This window comes from Notothenia rossii (genome assembly GCF_949606895.1).
Source record: "Notothenia rossii genome assembly, chromosome: 4".
NCBI classification, from domain to species: domain Eukaryota; kingdom Metazoa; phylum Chordata; class Actinopteri; order Perciformes; family Nototheniidae; genus Notothenia; species Notothenia rossii.
This window is the reverse complement of record NC_136902.1, coordinates 4,355,481-4,367,909: the sequence shown is the minus strand read 5'-3', so window position 1 is coordinate 4,367,909 and position 12,429 is coordinate 4,355,481. Positions and strand designations below refer to the sequence as shown.

The window sequence follows — 12,429 nt, the reverse complement described above, 5'->3', positions numbered from 1 at the left end:
CTTAGATTATTATTTATAGTTTTGCTGAATAGTTTCATGTCCGCTTACCTTAGAAACGTAAAATACCACGGCAGTGTGCCGATGGGGAGCATGTTAGCTTAGCTTGGTAGCTTCAGCTAGCTCTGGAACTTTCAGCTCGGTGGCAGCAGGTCCCGCCTCGGCTCCGCCTCTTTGCCCTTATTTGGAGCAGGCGGGAGTTGAACTCTGACGTCACTGTCGAGCCGTTAGTGGCCGACTCCGCCTACTAAGGGCTTCTCGGCAACTCAGCAGAATCCTATGGGTGACGTCACGGACCCTACGTCCATTTATATATACAAGCTGTGTCCCAATCATAGACTGTATATATAAATGGACGTAGGGTCCGTGACGTCACCCATAGGATTCTGCAGAGTTGCCGCGTTTTTCTGGAGGGTCTAGAAAAATATTTCTAAACCCTGTTTGGTTTTCATATTATAAAGCTAATTTATTTATTTAACTGCCGGTGACGTACAAGGACATGCTGAATTGGGTTATGGCAAGAAAGGATTCGTCTTGTGTAAATATGACGTCACGTTCTCATTGTAACTCTCGTTGAAATCGGAGCGGCTCGGAAACATATCTACAGAAGTAACATGATGCAACATACACATCAATGCAGCAGCAATATTAATAGAGAAACATCAGACATAATAGTAAAACACTGAAAGGGAACATTGTATTGCACCAGGAGCTATCTGGGGACTTTTACTGCGACAACGTTGACTTGCCTGTGAATAAAAAATAAACCAGTGTTGGTGATCTACAGTGTTGTCATTCTTCTTTGAACAGCAAGACCGCTAACACCGTATTTCAACAATCACACTCCCTGTTATTGACATTAAGTTAGTTTAGCTTCTCACCATCATTTGCTGTGGCCCACTGATGTTAACGATCGTAACTGAAAGTCTGCCTGCCAAAAGTAAACATTCAGCCATGTGACATTCAGCCAAACTCTCGCGAGCGTTTTACACAAGACGGATCTTTTCTAACCATAACCTCTGAATTGGGACACAGCTAAAGTCTCTACCTGACCGGAATCACGCTGTGTGTGTCCGTCAGGAAACACGCTGTTTACAAGTAGTTCCAGCAAACATCCACTGAGAAATTGCGATGTTAACCTCATATGTTTTACGACGCTGAAGTTGGCTTCCGATTCAGAGCATCCGATTCGGCAGTTAAGGGGAAAGTTAAGGGACATTTAATTTACAGCGCTGAGCGAACAATCCTCCGTGTTTGAATCTCTTAAATCTCTGCATAGCCGATTTATTTGGGCTGGATTATCCCAGAGAGTCTAAAGATTATTTATAACCCAGTTTGAGATTTGTGAAACCTTTATTCTATTTGTGAAAATACAAAAAGGGAGATTTTTATGCTTTTTTTAAAATCTAGACCACATTAGACCAGGTCCTGATCTAAAACCACTAGACCTACACTCATCAAATCTGGACTGGATTATCCCAGAGTCTAAAGACTCAGGGAAGGTGACCCAGCGGTGAGTAAAGGTGAGTCAGAAAAAGAAGAGCGAATATCATCAACCTTTTTCTCAAAGTAGTTAACAAAGTCGCTTGACAGAAGGGAGGAGGGGGAAGGGGCTTTGGCTTTTGGGGGGTAGATCAAAATGTCCCTTTTTGTATTTTCACAAATAGAATAAAGGTTTCACAAATCTGAAACTGTGTTATAAAGAATCTTTAGACCCTCTGGGATAATCCAGTCCAGATTTGATGAGTCTAGGTCTAGTGGTTTCAGATCAGGACCTGGTCTAATGTGGTCTACATGTGAAAAAAGCACTGAAATCTCCCTTTTTTTGTATTTTCACAAATAGAATAAAGGTTTCACAAATCTCAAACTGGGTTATAAATAATCTTTAGACTCTCTGGGATAATCCAGCCCAAATAAATCGGCTATGCAGAGATTTAAGAGATTCAAACACGGAGGATTGTTCGCTCAGCGCTGTAAATTAAATGTCCCTTAACTTTCCCCTTAACTGCCGAATCGGATGCTCTGAATCGGAAGCCAACTTCAGCGTCGTATATGTTTTTAACTTAGGATCATACCTGTGTTTAGTCTAGAAAAAGGTAAATGTGTGCATTTTATTATAAAGTTATGTATATTTACAGACCGTTGCAAAAACTAAGAAGATTATAAACATCAGGTTTAAAACTAAAAGAGCTTTGAAACACAATGAAAGATGTTGGGAGTTTTATTTGAGTTATTCATTTAAACTTTTTGTCTAAGAGATGCTGATTTGAAACCGTTACATATAGTTTCGGCATTTCCTGTTTCTGCCGGAGAGAGGGGAGGCCGTCCCAAAGCTTGCTGCTGTATTAACTCCCTCCATCTGACAGGAGGGAGCCTCGTTGAGCTGCGAGTGTGGCTACAGACGGAGTTCACTCCGTCACGGAGGGGTAGGGTCGAGGGAGTGGTTTGGGATTGGGCCTCCGTCTACTTGGAGAGTGACGAAGTCACGCCCATCTACTTCCTGTCCATGGGACCTTATTTCGGAAAAATTATGCAGTGACGTCAATGAAGAGAGAAAGATTATCTTTCGATCCCGTTTGAATTGTGCCATGAATTACACATATGTTTGTCAATCTTAAAAAATCATTTCCATGTCAAAAAAGTCAAAGTTTGTCATAAAACTGTTGAAATATAAGACTATGAATAATACGCAACTAGAAAGACTACAAATCCCAGAGTCGCGTAAGTGATGTCATAACTGTTTTCCTCCACTAAGAGATAGCTAAGATCAGCGCCATATAGATAGATTATAAAATAAGATAACTTTAACAAGGTGCCTGTCTGCTTAGTACCATTTCATTTCATTTAATTTCAAACCTTTATTTAATCAGATTGGTCCCAATGAGATCATAGATCTCTTTTTTAAAAGAGACCTGCAGCATATAGGTTCCACATGAAACATAAAACAATAAAGGACATCATACATTATATTTACAGGATACATTTACATAGTTATAGACATTTACAAGTGCCCATAGTATCAACGAGCATTTAATTTAGCCTAGCTTTAAAAACATGCAGAGGAATGAGATTGCTCAGTTTCAATTCTTGCTGAAGATTGTTCCAAGCAAGTGGCGCTGCGCACATCTAACAATACTACATCATGCGATCTCAGACAATAGCTGCTTGCAACTCTCTGTGTTATCAGAGAGCAGATATAATATTAAGCTGATTTCCTGACAGTAATAGCAACAAAAAAAACAGGCATCTTTTCCTCTTAATCGACACACATACATTGTACCAGGTTGTTATCATACCAGCAATGGGTCTTGCTCGTTCTTTCGCTTCCCGTCTGATGAAAGGACCAGGAGTGGCTGGAAGTTAGGTACCTAGCTAGTAGCTAGCACGTTAGTTAGCATTACAGCCGTGTCATTTTTATTAGGCTTAACATGAAGTAACATTAAGTAACCCAAAATGTTAAACAGTAAGAGTAGTAGTCATATTTCGTGAACCCTTTGAAGAGCACGGTCACACCGGTGTGATCATTCTATAATACACCGTTTAAGCCCGGGGGAGAAATGTTAACGCTACATTAGCATCTGCGATCTTTTCTACTTCACGCTATCTGCACAAATGGTTGACATTAAACATTAAAAAGATCAGGCAGTTCAGAGAGAATCAAAGGAAGGCAAGCAGCTTTGCATGACATTCTTCTGGACGTGTTTCATTGTGGTGATAGTGAGGGTAATCAATCCTTTTGTTGACAAGACAGTAGTGACGGCCATCTTGGTGACGTGTGTTGTTCTGCTAGACCGGAGATGTAGTTCATTGAGCATTTCACACAAACAAATGTGTGACTTCGCAGTTTTACGACACATTTTTTTTTTTTTACTTGCAAAATGATCTGCAGGGCTCTGTGTGTGAACAGGAAGCACATGCATGTCACTTACATACATATTATACTAAATACTAAAACTATTATTTAGAAACCTAATCCTGAATGGTTATGAGCAGGAGCCGTGAACTCATGCTTGCTATGACTGTAAATCTACATCAGCAGATACTATGATACTGGAAATGATGGGAAATATAAAGATTGAACTATACATGTGACAGAATTGTCTTTTAACCCGCTGTATGAACGTGTCCTTGCAGGGCAGTCCTATGAAATAAGAATGCTTGACAATCGGAAAATTGGGGAACTTCCGGAAATCACTGACAAAATGGTTAAGGTAAGAACGCACATACTTTACCAATTACATTACATTTAATTTAGCTGACGCTTTTATCCAAAGTGACTTACAATTAGTGCATTCATCCATGAATAAACAAACCTTAAAAGCAAGAATCCTGCAGGTACATTTCCTGTCTATTAGCCCAACCAGATTGTTAGTGCTACGTTCAGAAGTGTTTTAGCAAAGATGCAGGTGAGTTTTCAATCGGCAACGCAGTGAGAGTAGACTCCCTGATGTCCAGATATCAATGGGGGGCTCATTCCAATATATACACAGGTCTGCAGATACAAACCTGTACCCCAACGTTTAAAGGGGACCTGTCATGCAAGATGCACTTTTTGATGTCTTTTATACATAAAGATGTGTCCCCGGTGTGTCAGGGAACTCACGCAGCGTCAGAAAATAAAACCCTCTCTCGTTTCCTCCGTACCCAAATCTCTAACAACGGAGCTGATCCAGATTTGCGTCCGATATGACGTAATATCTGAAATGTGGACCCACGGCCCTATCAGAAACGTTGCTATCAGAAACAATGCCCGACAGTTTTGGACGTAATATGGTCGGTGTTTACATTAGCATCACTAACACTCAGAGCTAATCTGTACTGGAGAGCATGTGTGTGAAGAAGCAGGAAATAACCGACAAGAGAGAAAGCCTTTGAGCTCCATACTGTTTCAGAAACAATCCTTGAAGTGGTTTGCAACATGATGGCGTTTCATCACGGCTGCATCCGAGCAGACAGCCTGCTCGTCACAGAACTCACAGTGTGGCTGCTGCTCAAAAGAGGGCGGGGCCAGCAGAGAATCAGCGTTTCTCTAACAGGGCTGGAATAGAGGGATATGAGGGATGTTTAAAACGCTTGATCTGTTTGGTATTTTGAGCAAAACACATCATAGACATGTTTTTAATATATTTGTATATATCTGAGACCCATAATATAGGTCTAAAAATAGCATGATAGGAGATCTTTAACCTCTATCTTATATTGTATTTCAGAGCATCCTCCGGGTGGTGTTTCATGACAGCCGGCTGCAGTACACGGAGCACCAGCAGCTGGAGGGCTGGCGCTGGAACCGACCCGGGGACCGCATCCTGGACCTGGGTGAGGGAACATGCTCATAATCAAGGAGTAGTGCTAGTTGTATCATCACCAGCAACATGTCCAACATGGCCGGCATCACCAGCCAGCTGATCACCAACGCTCAGGGACAGGTGGGTGCTGCCAAATAATCACACTCACTCAGAGATGGCAAAAGTACACACATTCTTTACTCAAGTAGAAGAACAGATACTCGTGTTTAAAAATACTCTGGTGAAAGTAGAAGTACTGACTAAACTTCTTTACTCAAGTCAAAGTAAAGAGGCTTTGAAATGTACTTCAGTAAAAAGTACCCATAACTAGCAGCTGTTTTAAAGAGTACCTGACCTCCCTTTATATTAATAGAACAATAATGTCATTGTTAGCTAATGAATGTTTCCATGGTGACCAACGGCAACATGACAACGTTTTCATTGGTCCCTCTTCTTTAGAGAAGACCAGGAAATGATGGATACACGGATCGTGTTCAAATCAATAGACACGCAATGACTCTAAATAATAATGATCACGCCACCAAACACACATTCAGACTAAAGGAACCAGCCTGTTTGGAAAATGAGAGAAGTAGAAAGTTCAGGTATTTGTGTTCAACATGTAAGAAGTAGAAAGTACAGGTATTTGAGTTCAACATGTAAGAAGTAGAAAGTACAGGTATTTGTGTTCAACATGTAAGAAGTAGAAAGTACAGGTATTTGTGTTCAACATGTAAGAAGTAGAAAGTACAGGTATTTGTGTTCAACATGTAAGAAGTAGAAAGTACAGGTATTTGGGTTCAACATGTAAGAAGTAGAAAGTACAGGTATTTGTGTTCAACATGTAAGAAGTAGAAAGTACAGGTATTTGAGTTCAACATGTAAGAAGTAGAAAGTACAGGTATTTGTGTTCAACATGTGAGAAGTAGAAAGTACAGGTATTTGTGTTCAACATGTGAGAAGTAGAAAGTACAGGTATTTGTGTTCAAAATGTAAGTAGAAAGTACAGGTATTTGTGTTCAACATGTGAGAAGTAGAAAGTACAGGTATTTGTGTTCAACATGTGAGAAGTAGAAAGTACAGGTATTTGTGTTCAAAATGTAAGTAGAAAGTACAGGTATTTGGGTTCAACATGTAAGAAGTAGAAAGTACAGGTATTTGTGTTCAAAATGTAAGAAGTAGAAAGTACAGGTATTTGTGTTCAACATGAGAGAAGTAGAAAGTACAGGTATTTGTGTTCAACATGTGAGAAGTAGAAAGTACAGGTATTTGTGTTCAAAATGTGAGAAGTAGAAAGTACAGGTATTTGTGTTCAACATGTAAGAAGTAGAAAGTACAGGTATTTGTGTTCAACATGTGAGAAGTAGAAAGTACAGGTATTTGTGTTCAAAATGTAAGAAGTAGAAAGTACAGGTATTTGTGTTCAACATGTAAGAAGTAGAAAGTACAGGTATTTGGGTTCAACATGTAAGAAGTAGAAAGTACAGGTATTTGTGTTCAACATGTAAGAAGTAGAAAGTACAGGTATTTGAGTTCAACATGTAAGAAGTAGAAAGTACAGGTATTTGAGTTCAACATGTAAGAAGTCAAAGTAAAAAGTCGTCAGAAAAATAAGTAGTGGAGTAAAGTACCGATACCAGAGAAATGTACTTACCGGTAAGTACAGTAACGAAGTATTTGAAGTCCACTCCTCTGCACTCACTTTATATTGTGTTACTGCATAGAGACACTCATAACACAGTGGTTGTATAGTTTGCATTATAAAGCACGTCTTTGATGAGGTTATTTTTCTGATTTAAAATGCTAGAATACAGACTTATTACAGGTGATATTGCTGGAATGCATTTTTCAGCACCCATGGTCAAAAGAAAAAGTTTAAAACATGGTGTACGTAGATGCTGTGATGGCTGCCCAGGTTTAGTGATTGGACAATGTGTCATGATGCTCTATGAAGCAACTGTAGCTGTCAAAGTCATGTTTTGAGGGTTGAAGACCCCAAGGTTGACGCTCTGACGCTGCATCGATGCTTTGTTCATGATGTGAAAGTGGCCGTGATCAAATCTAAACTGGTTAAGAAAAACGATCGATGCATCCTGGCTCCAACATGGGTGGAATTAGCTTCCCATGGAAATCAGGACAGTAGAAAATGTTAATATCTTCCATCGCAAACTAAAAAACCCCTGGTTTGATTTTACCTTGGCCATTCAATTAAAAAAATAATACAAAAATGTAAAAATTGAGCACTCTTTTTAGTTCAGCCCATTTGAAAGCAATGCACCATGGTTCGTCGTATTTGAACCAAATATATATCTGCATTTTTCTTGCTGTACTGACTTTGTATCGTCACAGTTTATTGCACTTATTATAAGCCGTTTGGACAAAAGCATCAGCTAAATGTAATGTATCTCACCATCAAGTTGGTGTTGGACCAGGCAAGATATAACTTGGAAGAGAATATCCTGCCATGACGTTTTAAAGTAAATGGCTTTTGCCAACATTTAGCCCGGCCAGATGATAACACCTAAAAACTGTTATAGTGAGTTGTTTAATCTTAAAAGACGTGGTTGTATTCAAATTAAACTGCTAACAGGACTGACTGTTAATTGTTGTAGAAGTAAGTTTGGTAAGAGAAAATCACGCATAGTAATATATTACATTTTTCGTATACGACAAAATATACTTTATTGATCCCAATTTGGGAATGTTTTTTTCACACAGCAGCATGTGGATAAGAAGCAAATACAAAACATATCAGCAGTAGAAGATAAACAAGCAAAAAAGTGAATATATAAATATCAAAGTATGTATTTCCTTTTATTTCACTTTTAATCTGGTATTGTATTGGTTGCTTTTTAACGGCGCTCAATGGTGGGTTGAAATCATTAATTTTTAAAAGGTCTATTAACCTTTTGATCTAACTATAATTTAGACACAGTTGTGTTAGTCTTAAATTAATTGTGAAGAGTAAATGTTAATGTGGTTATAACCTCAACATGCAGAGGCACACATTCTGTATTCTGGGAAAATACAGTAATATATGCAATTAATGCAGCAGGGTTATTAATCCTGAAACAAATATATATATATAAAATAGGGAGCAATCTTATGCACCGTTAACACTAGAGTACTTAAATACCTACACGCTTTAAGTGAGGTTTTGAATGCAGGATGTTTACTGGGTTATTTCCACACTGTGGTTTTAATATGTTTACTTCAATAACTTTGTTGAGCTTGTGTTTAGCTTTATTTCTATCTAAACATATGTGAACTGGTTCAGCTGATAAGGCTGGTTATGAATCAAGAGGAAAGGCAGACAGGGAGGGAAGTTGTAAGTGAAAGTATGGAGTAAGACTTGTCAGACTGCCAGACGCCATTTTACAGCTGGACGGAGCAGGAGGACAACAGGGTGAGTGTTAACACCAGGATCTGCTTTTTAACACTTTATTTACTCTGTTTTACTGGATGTCAGAATATCAGCGTCCTAGAGTCCAAAGAGACTTTTACAAGTGGTGTGAACTGGTTTTATTTCCTGTTTTCTGATTCATCATAGCAACATAACATGCGACAGCCCAGCGCAGTCAAAATGGGGAGCGGCCTGTCTGAAGTCCGACTGATTTGATGTATTTTTAACCAAGTGTTAAACTTTCCTGTCGGCTCCCAGACCGTAGTGGAGGAAGCAGGGGTGACTCTCTGCAGTGTTCCAGGGCTGAAGCAACAAACTTCCGGTTCAATAACCCACTTTTCAAAAAGGCAGAAAGGCGAGCTCTTCTTTGGGAGGCCGTTGCATTTATTAAGGTCTTTGTTACAGATCTAACTTTGAAGACACTCGACAGACATTTGCTGCTGTTTCGTTTACTTCATAAACCGTAGCACCGCTCGCTCACTCTCCCTCGCTCTACCATGCGCAAACCTCTCTCTCTCTCTCTCTCTCTCTCTCTCTCTCTCTCTCTCTCTCTCTCTCTCTCTCTCTCTCTCTCTCTCTCTCTCTCTCTCTCTCTCTCTCTCTCTCTCTCTCTCTCTCTCTCTCTCTCTCTCTCTCTCTCTCTCTCTCTCTCTCTCTCTCTCTCTCTCTCTCTCTCTCTCTCTCTCTCTCAAAAGGACAGCTGCCTGGCTCTGCATGACCCTAATATCATAACACAAGTTTATTATTATGATGGTTATGATTGAAACGTGTGTGTGTGTGTGTGTGTGTGTGTGTGTGTGTCCAGTGTTACTGGTTTATCTCTCAGACTGGAGAAGATGAGTGGTTTTAAAGATGAGGAAGAAGAGGACACATCTTCAGTCTCCAGCTGTCTGTCTCTGAAGAGTGACTGGTCTAAAGAGTATCCTCTAAACTTCAGTAATGAACCTGGACCCTCAGACACAAAGTAAGAGTTTCTGCTGTAACATGATCTGAAGAGGATTCAGTTGTTCTGTTATCTGATCATCTAACCTGTTGTTTAATGATCGCAGTAAAGAAACTTAGTAACAGTACAGTAACAATGTTTAAACTCTTGATCCCTGATGTCATCAGCAATAGTAAATAATCTACATACAGACAGAAGTCAAAATGTGCTCTCTGAATGAACTAATGATGTTTAAAACATGTGTTGTTTCCACAGACAGAGAACAGAGTCTCCAGTCCCCAGCTGTCTGTCTCTGAAGAGTGACTGGTCTAAAGTGTCTCCTCTAAACTTCAGTAAGGAACCTGGACCCTCAGACACAAAGTAAGAGTTTCTACTGACCTGGGGCCTCATTTATAAAGGGATATACGCTCCAAAAATGGCATACACCAGTTTCTACGCAATGTTTGCGATTTATAAAATACTAACTTGACGGGAAAACGTGCGGTCCTCCACGCAAACTCTAACGGCCCGTCTACACTACAGGCATCAAAAAATCTTGATGCTGGGCGTGTCTGAAGCTTGGCGATTTTTTGCGAGCAACGCGACCAACAACCAATCACATGAATCTCCCGCCCCCGACATACAAAGCAATAGCAATGTTAAAACGAAGTAAACTGGATATAAACTCTCCAAACAGGTGAAAAAACTATCAGTTTCACCAACTGTCTCTGCCACCTCCCTCCATGCCTGGTTCCTCCGGTTTGTATCCCGGTAAATAGTTCTGGTCGTAAAGAACCGGGTGATTTGCTACCGTAATATCTCGTTTGGAATATGAGGAAATGAACTGCGGTCTGGCTCTCCCAGCTTGCACACGGTTTGATTGGCTGCGCTTGCACTGGCGGGATTTGCACTTATTTATTTATTTTGGTGACGATCCGACCTCCATGCTGCTACTCTGGTTCAAACTGCATCCACCAAACAATATGATTTATCTCCACCTCCCCAAAATAACCAAAATCTGACACGGTGTGAGATGTCTTTTTTAAGTGTTCTTTTGTCATTTCCTGCGATCTTCTCCATGCAGTCAGTCAAAATGAATGAATGAATGAATGAAAGGGCGTTTCTTTGACTATTTATTGGCAAATATGGGCGTTACGTGAAGCCCTCAGAAGCTGCGCCGCATTTTGAGTCGATTGTGATTTATAAAAGGGAAACCGGCGTAGGAAGTGCCGTACACACTTCCCTCACCGGTACGCAATGTTTTGTGAATCGGAAAATGTCTGTACCTATTTTTTTGCTTTGTACTACATAAGCAACCTTCCCACGTGAATCCTATTGTATCAGTGGCATACAATAGTTTTAAATAGCAAAGATATTGATAAATACTCTCTAAAAACTAAATATAGTCATCATAGATAACACGGCAGGGTCCGTTACAGTTTGTTTTTATCTGATTTCAAATAAACAAAGTCTTGGCTTTACAGAATATTAAACATGTTTCAGCAAATTCAGATGATAAATACAACTTTGAAGCTTGTAACGGCATAATTACAAGCGGAGAACAAAGTAACTTAACGTCACAGCAGGCATAACAACTGAAGTTACCTACTGTAACTCCAGCTTCTATGAGTATTGGCGTAGCCCTCTAAGGCTATTGCTATTGGGTAATCCCCCTGCGCACCCGCGCAGCACTGAAACACTTGTAGTCCACGCCCACCCCCAAGGTGGGCCCCACCCTCGGGCTCCCTTCCGGTATAAATAGGAAGGAGGCCCGACAATCTGCTCCCATACAAAATAACTTTTCTTCAGCTATTCGTAGAGCCAGTGAGGCCCAGCAGGGCTACGCCAATTTTATTTTTTATTTATTTTTTATTTTTTATTTAACCTTTATTTAACCAGATAAAAAAGCATTGAGATAAAATCTCATTTACAATGCTGACCTGGCCAAGAAGGCAGCAACGTTACACATAACACATAACACAAACATATAAAATACAGAGAACATAACTAAGAAAACAAAAGACGAAAAAAAGCAGTTACTACATTGTGCACATTAGGACAGTAAGAAAGGCACTACTTATTACTGCAAGAGCAGCTGGTGGTAAGGACTTCTGACAACTTCAATTTAAAACAGGCTATAGAAACAAGTGCCCTCAGTTTGAGGCGTGATTGAAGGTCATTCCAAGACCAAGGACCATAATAAAAGAGACTCCTTTTTCCAGCCTCAGTCCGCACAGCAGGAACCTGGAACCGTATCAAGGCACTGGATCTGAGGTTGTAAGAGTCACAAACTGGAGCAAATCTGGCACATATGTAGAGTGGAAGCTTTCCTAAAATGGCTTTATACATTAATAAAAACCAATGCTGCATCCTACGCATAGTGAGTGAGGACCATCCAGTTAGGCTATACAGTGTGCAATGATGAGTCCTATAGGGTGCATTTGATATATAACGCAGTGCAGCATTTACTATTGTATTGCAGCAATACTCATAGAAGCTGGAGTTACAGTAGCTAACTTCAGTTCTATTTCGTATATGGCTTCGCCCTCTAAGGCTATCACTATTGGGTTAAGGGCGAAGCAGGATGTAGTCTGCGCCCCAATGGGTCCGCCCGGTACTAGAAGCACAGACACACCTGCTCAATAACAACCCATGCCTATTGCGCCATGACGTTTAGAGAACAAAAATATCTTTATTCTTTTAAGCTTTAACTGACATTTTTACAGATAAAATATATACTTGCAATACAATGTATTGCACAATAGCTGTGCTTTATTTTAACTGAGCTATGCCTGTGGCAAGCTATTAACAGGCATTACACT

General features: G+C 40.0%; 2 protein-coding genes and 1 long non-coding RNA gene across 7 annotated transcripts in view; 1 reads left to right on the top strand and 2 right to left on the bottom strand.

The window, feature by feature from the left end:
• The window catches only part of LOC307035471 (uncharacterized protein), a 47,099-nt gene that overhangs the window by 6,755 nt on the left and 27,915 nt on the right, over nt 1–12,429 (bottom strand). Inside the window, exons 3-4 of one of the 3 annotated variants that reach the window (XR_013807114.1) lie at nt 5,185–5,309; nt 4,852–5,035 (exon numbers count right to left, since the gene is read on the bottom strand). The exons of 1 other annotated variant lie outside the window; for it this stretch is intronic. The gene's annotated coding sequence lies outside the window, so the exon portion shown is untranslated. Of the gene's footprint in view, nt 1–4,851; nt 5,310–12,429 lie in introns of those variants that run through there. One more of the 3 variants, XR_013807113.1, reaches the window with a different exon arrangement.
• Nucleotides 2,950–12,429, bottom strand: part of LOC307035473 — a 296,952-nt gene continuing 287,472 nt past the window's right edge. The window contains exon 2 of the long non-coding RNA XR_013807115.1: nt 2,950–4,621. This is a non-coding gene — a long non-coding RNA (uncharacterized lncRNA). The remainder of the gene's footprint in view (nt 4,622–12,429) is intronic.
• Nucleotides 8,366–12,429, top strand: part of LOC307035466 (NACHT, LRR and PYD domains-containing protein 12-like) — a 68,077-nt gene continuing 64,013 nt past the window's right edge. For all 3 annotated transcript variants that reach the window (XM_079674780.1, XM_079674782.1, XM_079674781.1), the window contains exons 1-3: nt 8,366–8,688; nt 9,491–9,649; nt 9,884–9,988. In XM_079674780.1, coding sequence (XP_079530906.1) covers nt 9,522–9,649; nt 9,884–9,988 — 233 coding nt within the window. In that variant the 5' untranslated portion in view covers nt 8,366–8,688; nt 9,491–9,521. The remainder of the gene's footprint in view (nt 8,689–9,490; nt 9,650–9,883; nt 9,989–12,429) is intronic.